We start from the raw sequence: 19,638 nt of genomic DNA, 5'->3' as shown, positions 1-19,638 counted from the left end.
ATGACGGTCAATGGATCAGTGGGACGGACCTTTGGTTCAGTTTGGTCATGCTCAGGCTGCCCACCCGGTACTGGCGTGGTGACGGCATTGAACTGGTGCAGACGTACCAAGTGAATGACGTCACCGGGTGATGACGTCATGAGATCACTGTGACTATACTGTGCCGGGAGTCGTAATGTGTCCAAGCTCCGGAGCAGGAACAATGTCAACGTGACACAACCGTGCGGTAAGTACACAGCAGCACAGTTCAAGGTCGAACGCATGCGATGTGTTCTATTCCACTCGGCAGGATAGGGTGGAAATTGGATAGTCGGTTTCCGCGCAATGATCACCTCAATTGCACGGCCCATCGGTACCGTAGGGCGTAGAGCGATTCAATCCCCTCCCCCAATCACTCAGCGGTGGCCGGCAGGCCTCCATCGACCACTCTCAGACCAGATATGACCAGCGCACACCGACCAAATCAGGCTGCCACGGCAAAATCCGCCGCCGAACGATACCGTCGAGTAGCAGGGACGTCGTCACATGCTGCCTGTTAGCACAGACATTTGTCACAAAATGTCGGAGTGCACGGATGCTGCCACACACCGCCAACGAGCAACGACTTCGCTACATACTGCCAGCGAGCACGGACTTACATACAGGGTGTCCCAGAATTACCCGGACATTGTTAAAGGAAATAGTTCACTTTTTAACATGGGTTTTGAACTGGAATAGCAGTTCCGTAGCCTGGGCTGAGACGAGCATAAATCAGGAGCTTTTACAGCCCAACGATCACCCTAGGCAAAGATATTCTATTTCTCGTCCCGAAAAAGGTGTCTTGCGTTGAGGATGTGTGCCTTGCATATATTCGCATCCAGTATGAAAAGAGCATGGGTACCGAAAATTCTTCAGAAACTAGAGAAATTATCTACGAGAACTCTAGAAAAATTCTCGTACTGATCAATAAGGACATTCAGCAGCAGCAGATCGCCCAAATGCCGGTGGCCGCGATAATTTCTCTACTTTCTGAAGAATTTTCGGGACCCATGCTCTTTTCATACTGGATCGCCTGTGCCTTACAGAAACTGAAAAGTTCTTCCTATATCAAAATATAGAAAAATAATCTTTTGTTATAAATAGGTTTTATTTTCTTTGCTGATCATTTTGAACATAAAAAATCATAAATCCATTGCAAAAAAAATAATTTCGTGAAAGTGAACTATTTCCTTTAATTAGCGTATAAAATAAGGCAAACATGATTGCGCTTTTTTCTTTTTATCGTCCTATATAGTCAACTAGGGTGGCTGTGAAATAGCACATGCAATAGATACGCTTGTTACAAGATCAGCCGATAATGATTGAAAATGCCAGCCATTGCTGGTCTCAGTTGTTTTACGGCTCTCCCGAAACTGGGTGAAGGCCTGTTTTCTTTGACCTGTTGCCGGAGGATAATACGATCATATAAGATAAACTTAACATCAAAGTGTTCCCAGGTCATAAGGCATTATCCCCCAAAACAAAAATTGCTGCCTACACCACTTTTGCCGCGTTTTTTACATCTGAAGTGGAGAAGCTCCATGTCTGAACATGGCGGGACCTTTGGCTTCCAACAGATTTGGTTTCCAAAACAAACCCGTTCATGGCCATTTGGTTTACGGCATCCAGTTTTTTACTGGTAGAATATTACCGCAGTAGTACTCTGTGCTAACGGCTGTCGTTGGACCATCATATCAAGCCGAATGAGTGCACGGTGGCTCAAAATGTCTCACAATTTGATTTTCGACGGGTGCCTGGCCGTCTCTGTTGTTGGGGAATTGTAGCCATCTGACGTTCACACACGCCTTTTTCGGGCGGTTCAAATGACAGATTACCTTCGTTAGACCACAAAGTGTGCTTCAATATAATTTTTTGTTGTATATGTTATATTTTTGGGATGAATTGTAGTGATTTTCGCTGCTTTTCCCGTAGTTTTCGCATATTTTTCGGGCGAGGGACCCCAAATTCCAAAATTTTGCGAAGATAGTGGTGGAAAGTAGACTGATGTTCTTTAGATAATCCTGATCTATCGTTTAACTAGTTTTTAGCTGGATCAGTGACGTTTGTTGTCCATGACAAGCAACCACCCGTTTGACAACTGGTGCATGGCCCTTTTTGGCCGAGCCCAAGCTTGTCAATCAGGTTTATCTCTTGCTCTCTCTGGCTCCGTTAGCTGATATAATTGCGCTTTGCTCAATCCTAACTGCTTGCAGATGAGCTGCTGAAGCTCTCCAGCAAAAACCATGCCGAAAGTCCGTTTACAAAGTTGAAAACGGGAGTTGATTCACCATGGTTGCCTATTAGTGGCTTAAGCTGAAAACGGAAAAGGACTACTCTTACTTGACTCTGGATAATACTTGACTCGAGTCGTTACCGGTCACCAAAAGCACACAGTCCCCAAGCTCGATAGCTAAGGGATATCTTATAAAAGTATGATGCTTGTATATCATTAGAATCGAGCGCAATCGTACTTTTAGCCAGAAAATAAATGTCCGGGTAATTCTGGGACACCCTGTACATGCCTACTGCCGGCGAGTACGGACATTTCATACTGCCGGCGAGAACAGACATTTCATACTGCCGGCGAGCACTGACATGTCCACATACATACTGCCGTCCAGCACAGAAACCCCCGGCACTGCCGGCGAGTACACCTGACGGAAATCGTCCAATACTGCCGGTGAAAACGCCGATATCGCCGAACGCGGTGATATCGGTTGATACCGCTGCAGGGCGCCCATCACAGCGTCGAGCCGTCCAGATTCCTGGCCGAGCCGAATATCCCATCGCCGACCAAAAGGCGTGATGAGGCCGCGACTCCAACTCGGCCTCCAGGCTCGGTCCGCTCGGATATTGCCTGTTCCGCGAACCGAGTCGTTCAGGGCACAATTTATGCATTACATCCGTCCAGTAAAAATCCATACGGAACCGGCCAAAATCCGTCCAGGCGTCGCTAAGCGGGCCTGCTAAAGTGACCAACCTCAGTAGCTCAGCACCAGAGATGCGTACAGCCAGCTCTGCCGGGATATATCCGTCAATTTACGCTTATCACACGGTAAGAATTATCATCACCGCGGTGACAAGAAAGTGCATGCATGACACATCACTCATCAGAAAGGCTGTTCAAAAACAGTCTTAGCATGCATGCGTCAAGTACGCACGATCGCAAATGCACGTATGATAGCCTGCATGCTCGCAGGCATGCATGGAGGCATACGTGTGTACGTGGTTTCACAACTGATATGAACAGCACAAACATGGTGTGAGTGCATGTTTGTGTTTCGCCAATCGAAGTTCTGATCAGTTATGGGCTCTGACCAAAGATCAACAGTTAACACGGACTGATAGCAGGTCGCAGGGTAACAGGCCTCTCATAACGCGACGCCCACGGCGGCTGAACAGCGCTCGCGGCTCGTACGCAATACTGCGAGCTCTAAGAACACAGCCGACAGAGCTATTGTCGTCCATTGCACGGAACCGGATGTCTGTAGCACGCCCAGCGTTCAGCCTATGCGCTGACGAGGCATATACTGATCGAGAAATGCTCCTGGAAAACGCATTGCGAGAAACTGGCTGAGACGTCCGTCGCGTGTTGGTATTGACCGGGACAGCAGAGTACTCCGGTGAACGAATGGGACGCCATTGAGGCCTTCCAGTGCAATCCTCCAGGACCGTAATAACTACTGCGTCTTCAATAGAGAAGTCGGCTTACCCAAAGACAGCGGGAGCAGTGTAAAGACGACTCCAATACAGGATTTATGTAGAACCGAACTAATCTCTACCATCCTCTGTCTCTATCAGACTGTTCCGCCTTTCGGACAAAGACCAGCGGGACGGGGAAAGTCCACGAAGCGCCGCTGTGATAAATATTACAAACACGTTCCTCTGGTCGGCCCAAACATCGCCCGGCCTCAACTCGTCCAAAGGGCCACTCGCATTGGCAAACTACGCTGTGTTACTTCCACTTCACAGCGGTGCAACACTCAGCGTTCAAGGCACTAGCAAACGACGATCCCCTGACGCAATGCAGGACCTGCATGCCTCCTAAAGCACAGTGGAAGCCTTTGAAAACTATATAAACACCATCAGAGATTGCACAGGCACGCATTTAGTTACGGCTGAGAAAGACCCGGCCGCCACACCCATCATCCGAAGGCGGAGATTCTGTGGGACGGCCGTCACATTCATACGGGACCTCACACGGACGGGGTGGGCGGTCAACCGAGATATTACCTCCAAATCTGCCCTGTCACAGCGGCGGACCGCCCGCTTGACACACGGACCGAATACAGCGGCGGACTATCCGTTTGACACACGGGAACCGACCGGCTAACAAGCTCCGAGAACAGCGCCGTTCATGGACCGGGGCCCGAGCGCTGGTGGACACCGATGCAGTCCAGGCTATCAACCCGGTCATGGCCGTCTATGAAACAGTCTGACCCATCGGGGCGGACAGTGCCAGGCTGTGTGTGGGTATGTCGGACTGTCGCACTGTGTGTGACAGTCTTGTGCGCCTATAAAACAGTCAGATGGTAGCTCTGAGCCGACAGGACGAGCAGGACGAGCCGTGTCAGGTTCTGTGTGTGTGTGAGGGGAGGGGGTCGGACTGTGTAGGAGTCCGGGACTGACCTGCTGCTGGTACAGGACCCCGTGTTGGAGGCTGGCTGCGCACCGCCGGCCACCGGCCCTCCTGGCGACGGTCCACCCCTGTCGGCCGAGCGCTGGCGCCGCGACGGCTGTCCCGGCGAACGGCCTGTCGACACACAGGGGCACAGCGGGTTAGACACGGGTCGCATACAGGTCACAGCTCACAGTATCATTGACAGGCTACACACAGGTCACAGCCGGCTCATACGGGGCACAAAGAGTTGTTCTGGGATGAATGCCGTAACCCATGAGCTAGCGAAGACACCTACGGAGCGAAGACAGAAATGCCGCAATCTGCAGCTTATTTGCGTCGGGATCAAGGGCATGGATTGACTAACTAGAGAGAGCCACTATGAACCAGTCATTAATCGCGAATAGTGTTCCGTCACAGTGAGATTGGGTTGGCATTGAAACATCTTCAGTTTATTCTTCACACAATTACTCACCAACCTGATAACGCGACGGCTGTATCGGGCCGCTCAAGAGGCACCAAAACGTTACATCACACACTCCACAGCACTTTCAATGCCGACTATCTCACACTACTGCGTTTTCCAGAGGTTGTCTCTGTATCTAACACTACCGGCCACTTCCCGCACTGAACCACACTGAGTGGCGCGTCACAGCACCAGCACGAGACGCGACGCGACCCCTGCCTCGAATATACCACCAACACAGCCACTGTCCCTTCTCAGTCTCTCACAGCACCATCAGCACTCACAGCAGCGTTGACAGCGGCGGCGGACCAAGGAATGGACAGCCACACACACGCACGGCGGTCCAGGGCGCGGGTCGGCGGGGGGACGGCCCGACAGTCTTATCGTAGATAGGCGACTGGGCGGTCCGCACCGAGCGAGCAAACACTTCGACAGGGAGGGGTCAGACCCCCCCCCCCCCGGGACACCCGGACACGCCTGATACTGGCGCTGGAAGCGGGGGGGGGGGGAGTGCTCAGATACCGGGGTCACCGCAGGCTACACCGTCCGTCACTCGCACACCCACATATTATATGTGATTATGGACATAACAAACACTCATTCATATGTGTACTCGACCAAGGTGATGGCAGCTGCCGCAGATACCTACACCCAATGACTTCGATTTGCTTATATCTCAAGAGTACAAACAATACTTACAGCATACACAAACGACCAATACACAGACCACCACACCCTGACACATACCATGCTAGCCTGATAGTCCAGCTCTTAACAGCCAAACTGAGCAGCCACCACACCACGACAGAAGACGTGGTAGATACTGTATTGAAAAAGGTAGAGAAAATGCACTACCGCCAAGCAAATATTGTGGCTATATCGTAACCGATTAGCAGCTTCCTAAATATCAACCACAAAGATATGCACGTTAGTAGTCAATGATATATTGATCTTATACCAAACATTTGTATGAGCAAAAGCACGAAAATAAACGTAGGTTCTGCTGTCTGCTGCTGAAGAAATGTGACCGTGTTCGTTGTGACAACGAACCGGTCACCTAACCAACACTTCCGTGCAGAAATATGTCGTAATTGACTCTATAAAAACGGATCCGAGCTACACCGGAAAATCGCAGCCACCATCGCATAGTAAGCAGTGCATTGTCGGCTTCGGGAGCAAAGAAAAAATAAAGATGACGCTGAAAACCAGTGTATCAAAACTCAATAGGTCACTCAGTCCGTTGTTGTTTATGGATGAATACTGGGACCTATTCGCAATCAAGACCACCGCAAACAAATATTCGTATACAGCAGATTCACCGGCCCAGCCACGCGTTGCCCTAGTTTCAGTGCCGCCTTTTCTCTGTAACGCACAACCTTTACCGCCGGCCCTGGCACGTCAGTCCGTCCCCACCACACCTCCCACTCTCTACGAGCCCAGAGACAGAGGGTCGGCGGACACCCCATCCGCCCCACAGAGCACGCCGCGAGCACGCCGCGAGCACGGCCTTCCGAGCACGTCCACGTCCAGGTCATTGGCCGCCACGGCCGTCCGACCTGACCTGACGAGCCCTGTCATACACGCGCTCCGCCTGCAATCAGCGGCAATAAGGGCGGTCGGCGGCCGTCACGGGGCGGACGGCACGCGACCTTGGGCCGTCTGCGCGGGGTCGATACGTGCAGCAGGTCGCCGGCCGGGTCGGTGACACGGGTGGCTCGCTGCGCACATGGCACGGTGGCCCGGCCGGCGGCGGCTCGGGCCGTGGGCGCTCCACTCGGCCGGGGAAGGTGTGTAAAGGCCGGCAGGGAGCCGAGTCGCCGTCCGTCCGACCAGAATAGCCCCTCGGGCCGGCACAGCTGCCAAATTGACGACGAGTCGGCCTGACTGGACCGCTCTCTGCAGCCATCCCTTCGGTTTGGCCACTCAGGGAATGGGACGGTGAGGTGTGAGAGTGACCTCAGATGGGACTCTATCATCAGGCATAAGCCAATGGAACGATCTTTGCTTTCAACGACCATCGCTAGAGACGGTCTTGGTCCACGTAAGACGCATGACGCTGAAGCAGACAGCGTATAAACATTGATTTCACTGAAATGTTTCCATCTGTTGTTCCGTTGAACCACTGTGTTGAAATGTCGGCCGGGTTTATTTAGGAACAGCGCGGCCACACCGAGGGCACGCAGCGTTAAAGTTTTGACGGCGAGCACCGGACCGGACGTCTTGTACCGGTCACTGTCGATATTTTATTTAGCAACTACTTCACGTTCTGACCAGACATATGGAAATGTCATTCAGGCTGACGTAAATATGACGGACTATTGCCTGAGTTAAACAATGACAAAGATAGTCGCATAGTGACCACTGACCATCAGCTCAACCCCGTGAAAAAAAAAAAAATGATGCTGGGAAAAGATACAGGGAAAAGAAAGAGCCTGGGGCCCATCCAAGAGTTCCGAGCGACAACACTCTGTTATCATTGGCTACCTAGACGCATGCTTCCGAGGTGGAATTAACTGGCGAACACCAGTAGAGACCTTTGACCTTCTGACCTCGGGAGATTGCACTATCTGTGAACGTTTAGTTTACGCTCGGTGTTGTTTTCGAGACAGGCTTATATTGATCCAATTAGCTTATCACCGTCCCTCGACTACGCAGGCGTCGCTAGCATGAATTCGCATGTACCGTTAGACCACCACGTTTAATAACTACATCCATCGATGATATTGATCAGTGAAGCAAGACTCGTATAGCGCAGCAAATTCACCAGAGCTCACATTACATACAACACATCCTGGACCCTGTATTTGCCTCAAGAGTGGAGACGTTTGAAATTGGAAAGATGCTACGGCCGGAGATGAATGAAACCCATCTCATAACTCACTCATCCATACTACCGCCCATAGAGTGTAAGCGCCTGACAGGATGAGTAGATACTTTATACTGTTGAGCAATGATGGATTGTTAAAAATACCAAGTAGATGAAGAAAACTGAGATATAAAATAGAAATTAAGATCTTTTTTAATGTCGGCTATGGAATATCATAAAAAGTCAAAAACACCCAGACATTTATCAAACACACGGAAAACAAATTTAGTCCAGTAAATACTGTAAATCGGCAAAATTTTATAAATCGTCCCCATAGCGCCACAAGGTGAGTCATGTCACTCTCCGTCAGTGAAAACACTTTCAGTGCTTCGTCCACGGCACAAATTCAAAAGTAGAATTATGTGCCCCAGTTCCGTCAGTGAACGACGAGCAAGTCAGAGAGAAGCCGCACAGACGTCCTAACAGCGATGTCGCTCGGTGCGTCCGGAAGGAAGCCCCCAGATGGTGGACGGTTGGCCCGGAGGCGACAGACGCTAGTGAAGGGGACACGAGTGAGGTACTCAGTGTGGAGGGGAGGGGGCAAACTTCATCAGCGCCCGTTCATCAGCGGCTATTTTGTCAACAAAAGGCACGTCGAGTTCATCTCATTAAAGAAAACGCCTGTATCACTTTTCAAAACATCTAAATCAATTTTTAAGCAGGTGTAGCTAAGGCATGATCCGGTGGGTTGATCTGAAGTTACCCTTGCATTAAATTGCCACACTGACCAAGCAGAAAAAAAGAGAGGAACAGAACAGAATGTCCCTCAGACGCTAAGAGTTTGCTGCGCTATAAAACGACCCTCCTAGTGTTTCTAGCGTTTCTAACTCACTGAACGACCCCCTAGCCTACACCACCGGAACAATCCGGACTTGTGAGGCTCAAACGCCGACTACTGTATGTCTGGGGGACAACACCGTCAACAGTTAAAAACAGCATTGGGACACACACAACCCAAGTCAGCGACAGACCAAACAGCCCCCCCCCCCCCCTAACAGCCACTCTCAACACTCAAGGGCCAGTCAACAGCCGACAAACAGGGTTGCCAGTCTCGGGTGGACGCGGACCCGGGAACAAAGGGTGGCGGCCGGGCCGGGCTGGTGCGCGACTGACCTCTGCCGGTGCGGGCGGGGGCGGGGGCGGGGGCGGCCGGGCCTGCCGCCGCCGACGGCTCCAGCTGGCGGTGTCGGCTGCTGGCCGCCCGCTGCTGCTGCTGCTGCTGCGGCTGCTGACCGCTGGTAGACGGCTCCGGAGACCGAGACACGGTCTTACGGCTGCCGCCGCTGCTGCCTCCTGCAGGCAGAAATGGATAGCGGTGGTCACCCTCCGCGCAGAGAGCGGTCACTGAGACCGGCACCCAGCCAACGAGACGAGCTCAGATACTGAACCAGCCGGGAGATCTGCAGCCAATGCCTCCATACAGTACAGTTTAAGGGCTTCAGACAGGTATAGCTATCCCGAGGTATCTTAAAACGAATACGGACTCTCCTACCACGAAACTGAAACAGCCAGTTTGCACGTGGTTTATCAGACAATATAACAAAAATTGGACAGTAATTTACGCTCCAAAAACACAAACGGCCTTGACACAAACACACCGCAAAGGCACAGCACAAGAGGACGAACTTACGGTGTCGCTTCTTGGCCTCTTGCGGCCGCTCGGTGGGCGTGCTCACGCGACGTCTTTTCTCGGCCCGCCCTTGAGTCGACGGACTGCGAGACGCCCGTCTGGTCCGCTCAGTGACGCCGCTCTGGTGATCGACCGACAAACTACGCTTCGAGCCGCCGGCGTCTGAGGGCAGCACCATCTACGGTCAGAGTAGCAGGCATAGAAATAAAGTTAGCAGGTGGAACAAAGGGATGAGAGGCAAGGATCAAGGAAAAACGTGGAAAGTTACTGGGCATGAAGGGCACGTAAGCGATGTGGTCCAGGAAAACAACAAAAAGTTCTTATCTGTACTTCAGAATGTGCTCGTAAAACAGAAATTAATGCAGTTTTCGAATGAAATATTGTAGTGGCTCGTACGACGTACATCCAAATATAAGGAAAGCTACAACACCATGAGCCCAACACCGTTCCGTGCTTCTATCCTCAGGATACTGAAATCCTTGTCCCCAACGCCGCAACCCTCTCCGGGCTGGACAGGCAACTTTATCTCATGCGGGCTGCTCCCTTGGAGCGGCGCCGCTGCTCCCGAGGGAGCGCACCCCGTAGCCGGGTGCAGAGAGTGCTTGGGGGGCTGGTCGGCCTGTCCATTTGGATGGGCTCAGCCCCGGCGACTCTCTAGGGTGCCTGCCCAGACCAATGTCTCCTCCTAATTCCTATCATCCTTCCGGCTCTGAAATGGTCTTGTCAGACCGAAAGGGCCTAACCCAACAAAACAAACAAACAACAAACAAACAAACAAACCATGAGCCAATCAACCGTTCAAACTTTCAATCACTTATCTCGTCAAAAATACGGCCGATACCCCCTTCCCATCGCCGACCTATCCTGCCAAATACTGACCGCGACCCTGTCCGTGCCTGTACTCATAAGATAAGACCTATTCCCTGGACCCAACCCAATACATATACCTATACCATACCTCTCCGTGACGATCCTACTCTTGCCCCGTGTCCCAACTGGTACTGACCGGATCCATGTCTCCCTCCCCGCACTGACTGTACAGTCGTGTACAGGTTGATGGTCCCCTACTCTTTATCCACCGGGCTCCTATGGCTCAGCATTGGCAGCAGCCGCCTGGTACCGGTAGGCTGTGCCGCATGACCCGAGAGTGAAGCGGCACAGCCTACCCACACTGTATGACACCGGCTCGGGTCGCCTTGTAGAGCGATTTGACCGGACGCTGCGTTACACCGGCTGGGGGGAGGGGGTGGGGTAAGGGTCAGGCCTGTCTATTTGGCTCGGCTCGGTGGATGAGGCGGGCTGGAGTGTGGTGTGGGGCGGGGGTGATGTGGAGAGGGAGTGAGCGGACCTGGGGCTGGGTGTGTGTGGTCACTTGTCGCAGAGAACCGATCGTAATCCACCCTTCAAAAATTCGCTTTAGAGATATTCACAAAAGCCAGGGGGGTTCAAACACCCATCTCCCAAGTGGGGTGCGGAAGGACAGGTAAGGGTCCATACGGTCTCCTCATGAATTGCAGCAAAGAAAGAAAACAGACCTGTCACCAAATAATCTTTCTGAAAAGTGGACTAATCGCATTGCCTCGGACACAGAAATAAACATCCAGCACGCGAAGCGTCTCGAACCGGGCCTCTCACTACAGGTCAGTTTGACAGTCTAGCATTCCTACGCTGAGCTACACCGGATGATGGCCACGGACGGGGCAAATTCTGGCCGGGCGGGCGGCGGGGCCGGGAGGTCGGCAGCAAAGTTAATGAATGTTTTTGTGGTTTCGGGTGCCGGTCGCTCTAGCTTGGTGGAATGATGATGGATCATTGGCAAAACTTTCAACGTGGAGTCCCGGTTCGAGCCTCGTCGGGGCTCCGGCTACTTTTCCGAGTTAGGATCTGGTTTGATTTTAGTGGTTGCGAGCCATTTATACGGTTTTATATCTTTATGTCGATTGTCGATTGATTGATTGATTCATTCATCCGTTCATTTAATACATGTCGACATTTAGCATACGAATTGACATCCAGGATCAATCCGATCAATCTACCATTTCCATAAGCGTATTGCCTAAATATCATGCATATATGTGGCACAAGACCTATGGTTGCCTCGATACCGTGCCAAATCACCAAGAAGATTATATTCGCTGGGTCTTCCGTGCATTGTGCTTAGCAAAAACAGGAATGCAATTGTTAAGCGACGCAAAATGTGCATTGCAGCAAGTGACCACACACACCCGCCCAGCCCCCATGGTCCACCAACACGCCCCACACCACTCGCCAGCCCACGCCAACCACCGAGACGAGCCCCTCCCCCCGCGCTGGTCTGACGCGACAGCTGGTCTACAAAGCGCTCCACCCGGCGACCCGAGCCGATGTCAAACGGCGTGGGTAGGCTGTGCCGCTTCACTCTCGGGTCATGCGGCACAGCCTACCGGTACCAGGCGGCTGCTGCCAATGCTGAGCCATAGGAACCCGGTGGATAAAGAGTAGGGGACCATCAACCTGTACACGACTGTACCCTTGACCCACTCCCAGCACTGACCGGATCCCTGCCCTCTGCCCTCAACCGGTCCTAATGAACCCTTGTCCCTCTTCCCGTGTTTACCGGGCCCCTGTCCCTCTTCCAGCTCTGACCAGATCCCCACCAGTTCCCCCTCCCATATTGACCGGCGCCCTTCCTACTCCGACCTTTCCCCATTGCCCGCGCCCCTTCCCTCTCACTGACTGTACCTCTATTCCCCTACCCCCTTCCCTCACTGACCGCACCCCTATTCCCCTACCTCTTCACTCACTGACCGCACCCCTGTTCCCCTACCCCCTTCCCTTACTGACCGGAGCCGCCTTCGGTGGACCTGTGTCTCTGCTGTCGGCTCGAGGAGCGCAGCCGGCGCGCGATGCAGTCGTCTGCGCCGCCGTCCGCGCTATCGGGGTCGGCCATTCGAACCGCGAACTGGCGGGGCCGGCATGCCACGCGGCCGCTGGGGCACTGTCGACGGAGCGGTGTGTCACAGGGGGCAAGCAGCGACAGTGGTGGAAGTCCTAAATAATAGGTGGTCCTAAAGGGGAGTCAACAGGGAGACGGGATCACGTCGTCACTTGTCAGAGATGGTGGGTCACCGTTCCGTCATTTCCATCCCCAGGACAATCAAATCCTTCTCCGCGCCCCAACCCCCTGTTACGGGCTGGACGGGCAACTTTATCCCATGCGGGAATGTCCAATAAGAGCACAACCATTGCCGGGTGCGGTGAGTGCTTAACCCGCGCCCCACTGGGGGGGGGGGGGCTATTTATAGCCCCCCCTCCCGTTTTTCTGCAATAACTTCCAAACCGCTTGACGAATCGACGCCAAACTTTCAGTACCTTCGGCTGCATCAATTTGACACCTTGTGTCTAAATTTGAACTTCGTAGCTACCATAGGTCGGCCGGAAATGACGTCAGAGTGACGTCATGTTCGTCCGATTTCGACGCAAAACATTGAACCACGGCAATCACTCCCAAGAGCTCAGTTTTTAAGCTAGATCCAATTTCTTTGCATGAAAGAACTCAAAATTGACCGCGCTATCAAACTGCTATCTCGGATTTTCAAAATTTTGAAAATTTCGAAAATTTTATATAATAATATTCAAAATTTATATTTTTATATTTTTTTTCAAAAAGTTTTCGACTTTTCGAAAAAACCGGAATATATGTGACAGAACGCATGATTATGACTAACTCTAGCAAGTTTTAGCTAAATATCTTCAAAAATGGCCAAGTTATACGCATTATTGCAAAAAATTCACAATTATTAATTTTTCAAATCAATTTTTCAGTACGTATTTGGCATCGTACACCAATATAAATGGCGCCATCGTGTTCCTGAGCTCAAACTGCATCCAATAGACACCTTTTTTGTTGAAAAATTTCAACTTCAAAATTTGACCTTTTTTGACCTGAAAGTGACCTGACCTAAGCTTATTTCGACTCAAAATGACCTTGAATGACACTGACGACATCAAATTCGAAATCTATGGCCTAAATGGACCATAAAACATGTGTCACGTGACCGACGCATGATATAATATTTTCGTGACCTGTGATGACCTGACCCTGACCTGAAAATCAAAGTACAAGTTTGGTACCCTCAAGGTATCTAGAGCATCTGTTCACGAGTGTGGAAACCAAAAATGAGCCTGATCTGACTTGTAAGACGGCGGCCAGAGCCCAAAATGTGAACAAGCCAAAGTGCTAATAATTTTTACTTTGACCTGACCTGTGACGTCATCGGTGACCTCGAGGTCAATGAAATTAGGTTTCGCTCGACAGTTTTTCCGGGGCTATCAGACGCCGTTTGAATTTTGACGATCGGCCCAGTAGTTTCGGAGTTAGGAGGGGGGGCTATGAATAGCCCCCCCCCCAGTAGGGCGTGTTATACACAGACCCCAGTGGGGCGCGGGTTAAGGGGCTGGTCGGCCTGTCCGTTCGGACGGGCTCAGCCCCGGCGACTCACCAGGGTCTTCGCCCAGACTAATGTCTCCCCTAATTCCCATCATCCTTCCGGCTCTGCAATGGTCTTGTCAGACCGAAAGGGCCTAACCCAACAAAACAAAAACAAAAACAAAAAAGATGGTGGGCGATCTCAGAAATTTTGAGGCTTTTCGATTCAGTGCTCGGTAAAATTGTGCTGCACTCAGAGAAGTTAGAATGAGTCACACGTTTAGATGACAAAAGGTATAAAATTAAATATGAAAGATGCTCTGTATTGTAAAAATTTGCTCTCATGTTTAACCAGAGCATCCATACCCCATAGAAAGAATGCACACGGCACGCCTGTCACCGAGCGATCTTGTTTTCGACTTATACTGTCACATCCAATGCTCGTCGTAAGGTCCGGTTTTCCGCGACGCCATCTTTCTTGAACTACGCTGCTATCGATACTTCACAAAACCTCCGTCAATGGTGGCCAGAGAACGAGCGGTCGCATCTCCCGACGCAGTTCTTACGCAACGACAGAATGGTATCGTATCGCGCGCGACGCTAGATCAATAGTGTACCCGTGCGGGGTGCGGCCCGACCGGGCTATGCTCGCACCGGGGGTATCTGGTGACCCACGACAGTCTGTCGTGAACCATCCTGATAGCTATGGCAACGGGCGAGGCTGGAATCGATTTTATGGCTGGATTTTGAGTGATATTTTGCCCATTGGATTAGGACAGGCTGTTCACGTGACCACCACCGCATGAGGTCATGGAGCAGTGCCGTTTCGGTACCACCCCTCAGCCAAATATGCATAATAACGACTTAGCAGCAACAAGCGACAAAGTCCGCAGGAGGTATTTGAAACATCCTCAAAATAATATACCTCATAGAACTGTAGATTAATCAAGTTTACCGGCAATTAAGTCGGATTGACTTTCGACACAAGACAAATAGCTCACTGGTCGTAAACATAAGAGATAGCGTAATCGATCGGCTTTCTGACACTTTTGGATAGCGTCGCCTGACTCCAAAACTTCACTGGACGTAAGTACCAATAAGGGGCGTGGGGATTTGGCCCCATTGTATCTTCTTTTCTGTTCTTACTTAAAACCAGTCTGAGCCAGAAACGTTAAAATTTGTGCCTTTTCCCACCCTTCATTGGAAATATTGCATCACAATTTTGACTTACCAGTGATATGTTGTTCCCAAAGTTAGACTCAGCCAAAATTCATCGCTGATAACCACTTGCTTTGACTAACATCAGTTGCCGTTTTCAAGTAGAGGAAGATGGAAATGGCTGATATGGTGTGATATTCGGCGACATTTCCGCCGAATGTCGCTGACATGCCTGGTAAATGACATCCCCAGTCTGTTCCTGGGATAACAAATGCAGATCCATCAAATACTGAGCATTCATCACCTGTCACATAAAATTATAAATCACCATAAATCCTTAGCACTGATCAGTGAGCACCACTCATAATTACCTCCCCATACTTCTCCAATGTTCACAAAGGAACCTAGGCATAGCAGTTTTGACACAAAAGCTAATTGATCTGTGAATTTCAGGGAAACAGGACCTCAAAATTGGAAAAAGCACATATCATCCTTTTAGCTGCCAGCTTTATCACCTTGGTTATTGTGAAACATTTCAACCTGGTGTTGCATCATTTTCCTACAAGTTTACACCTGAGGGGCTTACTGAAAAATGTTTGTCCAAAAGGTCTTTTTATCACCTGTCACACTATCAGCTTGGAGTCTTAAGAACCTGGTCCATTTAGTCCTGTTGACAGTTTTGAGACACTCATGCTGACCACAACATGGTTTTCAGAGCTTCATTTCTCACTTTGAATTAAGAATGATGACTGGAGCATTTCTGGCTTCCAATACTTAGTTTAACAACTTCAAATTTCAAAATTATTATAAAACGTCTTTACCCCAAACTTTGCTCTCATCCCACCATTTCTAGTGGTTCTCAAACATCATGCTTGAGTAAGATGTATTATGCCCAATTCAATGAGCTCCATACTCAATGTCTAACAGGAAATGAAGCTTTGAGCAGACCTTACTGAATTTGCTAAGTACCTCCACCAGTTGTCATGCATGAATGTTTAGAATGAACTGAAGACACTCATGCATGTCCAAGGGTGCCTTGTTTAAATGCTGAGATAGTATCTTGCACTACCTACACAACAAATCCAGACAAGCAGATTGCTGAACCGAATATCAATTAAATGCTAGCATTTATGCAGGTACATAAAATTATGAGACAACTCAGTTGTGCCAAAAAAAAAATTGAAGAAAAAATCCTTTCAGAAAATCTTTCATGATTGGGTTACCATTAGGTTTGTTGTTTAATACCTATTACCTTCATTATGCACAACATCTAAATAAGTACCTGATGCCTAGTAAAGATATTGCACCTTTTCATATTCTGAGAAAGGGTCAGGTCAGGGCAAATCATATCTTAGTTGAACAGTAGGTAGCTCCAAAAGGACAATAAAAGTATGTTAGGTTGCTAAACAGAAGTTCTGACAGTGGAATCACAAGAAAAATTGGTTGTAAAATGAATAGCATAATGGCTTATCTACAACCAGTCTTAAGTTTGATTGTGTGGTATCCTTTTAAGCAATTAATATCAAAGAACTAGGTAACTTTCAAAATATTAATACACATACTCAACTTCCCTGGAGGCTGGAAATATAATTGTCTTGGCCCTGAAATTAAATATAAGGAGAAAACAATTGATCTGTAGTGAATGACATTTGAAATTGGCAAAATCTGCACATATTACATGCCAACTATCTGTTATAAATAAGTCGCAGTGTCCATATTAAACTGAGACTGAAAAATTGATCCTTAGAAAGATACTGTTTACAAAAAAGCATGAACTTGTGAGTAACCAGGAAGCAGTCTTTGCTTTTGACTTGTTCTTGTTACTTGAATATTACTACTGCCCTTAAAGTTCCAACAAATACAAATAAAGTTATGAAAAAATACTGCTGCTCCCATATCATATTTTTATAACTCCGAGAAATAGAGAATCATGCTGTCTGTTATTGAATTATTAATTTCTGTTTACAGTTTGAGAAGTTGAGCTGTCAAAGCTGCTCAAATATAATTGGCCGAGCAGTCACCTTGAAATTGACTTTGGTACCTTCTGTTTGTGGACACAGAACCTGAAACAGGAAGTCAAAGAAAAATTGAGAGAAACAAAAATATTTTGAAGGAAAAAAGACAAATTCATCATTCAACAAAAATTTATCTTTCAAATGACACCAGGAACAGACATCCTGCTTCATGAAATGCTCCAGGACAGCCATCTTAGACAAAATGAAATGTGCTTTTTTACATAACACAATCAGAAATTGAGGTTCTGGGTTGAAAATCTGAAAAGCCCCATTATAAACCTCTCATGTACTGAGGGGGCAGGAAATTCAGGGAAAAAATTGAGCGTAAAATACATAAAACAAAAGAATTAGGACCTAAAAGGTAGGCAAAAGTGACGCACATACAAAAGTCCTCTCTTCAGCAACTCACCCTTATAAGAGGTCACAGATAGCCTTATATCTAAGCTTAAAAGCTTCCTCGAATTCTTCTTCAACAGTTTTATGCCAAAAACGAGCACAGAAAGCAAGTATTCCCGAAAATATACAACGACGCGGACAAAACTGCACCACCCTCACGCTCCGCGATGCCCTCGGGTCGTGGGCGATCAGCTGAGCAGGATGCCCCCCGTGCGTTCGCCGCCTTTAGCTGTCGGCTATTATGACGGTGGCGTGCCAGCACCCAGCTTCAAAGATAATAGCCACGATATATCGATCAAATCAAAAGACTGGAAAATTCAACTGATTGATTTTTGCAACTAAGATGATGCGAAAATTTTAACATAAAAATGGCTAAAACGGCCGGGTGGTTCCCTTTCCGCTACCTATCAATATCAGACATGTCTTGCAGGTAAGCCGCGAAAATCGAAATCATAGCTTGCGCTTGACATAAAAGAATTCGCTCCGTAGAGGGCCTTGCTCTATATAGCCTTATATAGCCTTATATATATAGGTTATATAGCCTTGGCCTTGCTCACTGCTCAGCCTTGCTTCCGTAACGTTCTAGAGGATCCTAGGGGACTAGCAGAGGTCACACTGATTGGTTTCAGATCCCAAGCGAGGGCCCCCTGAGTTCAGACTGGCCAAACGATACCGGCAGCCGTCATGTTGGCCTTAGAGAACCCTAAAGACTAGTAAGGGCTTCTGAGATCAGCAGACGGTCCTGAGGCAGACGGATGGCCTCAGTGCCCTCTGGTGGTCTCAAAAAGCCCTCAGATGGCCTAGTGACAAGATCCCCGGCGGCTTCATACGACCCTCAGTTGGCCGCAGTAGCACGGTCTCAGATGACCGATGACCCTATGTTGACCCCAGAGAACCCATGTAAGTCGGCTAACAGAGAGTCTTCTAAAAAGGCTTTGTAGTTTGTAAGCACCGAGTAGGCCAAAAGAGGGCCTTCCTAAGTCTGAAGTCAACAGAAGGCCCTCTGAGGCCGCTAACCGAACGTCCTGTGAGATCAACACAGGCATTCAGAAGTCAGAACCCAGAGCCGACTGAGAGCTCTGAAGCCAACAGCGAGCCCTGAGGCCAACCGAGGGGTCCTCTGAAACCATCTGGAAAAAAGCCCTTCTTAGCCCGCGCACTCTTGGGGGGGGGGGGGCGAAACGGCCCGCCCTCTCTTTTTCTGTCAATAGCGGATATCGTCACCAAACTTTCAGGATCCCTCCGGACATCAATATTACATATTATGGCCGTTAAACGTTTTCGAGGCTTTGATGGGCTTGCCACACAGTGGCGGCGGAATAGGGGGTGCAGGGGGTGCAGCTGCACCCCCATCGAAAAACATGGGGGTGCAAACATATCTTTTTGCACCCCCAAAATCTGTACAAGGGGCCCGTCGCACCATCCAATACATTTTCTCCCGAAAACCAGTGATCGGGAAACGAACACTGATGTGGAATCATCCGGGATGTCCAATTATGGTCAGGAGCGTCCAATGCTAGTCTTTGGGGCCCCCACACCGGCTAGAAGTGTCCCGAGCCGCGTTTGGTGCTCCATGCGGCATCTGAGGGCCCGCACGACGGCCTCAGAGGGCCCTTTTATGACGATATCTGAGGGCTCCCACGACGACCTCTGTCCCCTGAGGCCCTACAACGGCCACTAAGGGCCCTCATGACGACCGCTGAGGGTCCCACAGATACTCCAGGGCCTCAAGGAGACTCCAGGGGCCACACTGGCCTCTGAGGGCCCTATGACGGCCTCTGAGGGCCCTTACGATGATCTCTGAGGGCTCTCATGACGACCTATGTCCCTTGGGGCCCTATAACGACCACTAAGGGCCCTCATGACGACCGCTGAGGGTCCCACAGGACTCCAGGGGCCCCGCTGGCCTCTACGACGTTCTCTGAGGGCCCTCGTGACGGCCCTAGACCCAACTCAAGTCTGAGGGCCCATTTTGCTTCAGACAGCCCAGCGACGGCCTTTGGGGGCCCCAACACAACCAGGCTGCAGGGGCTATGCTGGCATCTGAGGGCCCTGCAACGGTC

The 19,638-nt window shown here is 49.9% G+C and overlaps 1 protein-coding gene across 2 annotated transcripts in view; it reads right to left on the bottom strand.

The window, feature by feature from the left end:
- LOC122368926 (E3 ubiquitin-protein ligase TRIP12-like) overlaps positions 1-17,736 on the bottom strand; it is an 82,742-nt gene extending 65,006 nt beyond the window's left edge. For both annotated transcript variants that reach the window (XM_043343248.1, XM_043343249.1), the window contains exons 1-5: positions 17,589-17,736; positions 12,422-12,575; positions 9,599-9,760; positions 9,082-9,261; positions 4,648-4,771 (exon numbers count right to left, since the gene is read on the bottom strand). In XM_043343248.1, coding sequence (XP_043199183.1) covers positions 4,648-4,771; positions 9,082-9,261; positions 9,599-9,760; positions 12,422-12,527 — 572 coding nt within the window. In that variant the 5' untranslated portion in view covers positions 12,528-12,575; positions 17,589-17,736. The remainder of the gene's footprint in view (positions 1-4,647; positions 4,772-9,081; positions 9,262-9,598; positions 9,761-12,421; positions 12,576-17,588) is intronic.
- Between the last annotated feature and the right edge of the window lie 1,902 nt (positions 17,737-19,638).

The sequence above is a fragment of the Amphibalanus amphitrite genome, unplaced genomic scaffold (genome assembly GCF_019059575.1).
Source record: "Amphibalanus amphitrite isolate SeventyFive unplaced genomic scaffold, NRLGWU_Aamphi_draft 000990F_arrow, whole genome shotgun sequence".
NCBI lineage: Eukaryota > Metazoa > Arthropoda > Thecostraca > Balanomorpha > Balanidae > Amphibalanus > Amphibalanus amphitrite.
Note: the sequence above shows the minus strand (reverse complement) of the source record. Positions and strands in the feature narration are given on the sequence as shown.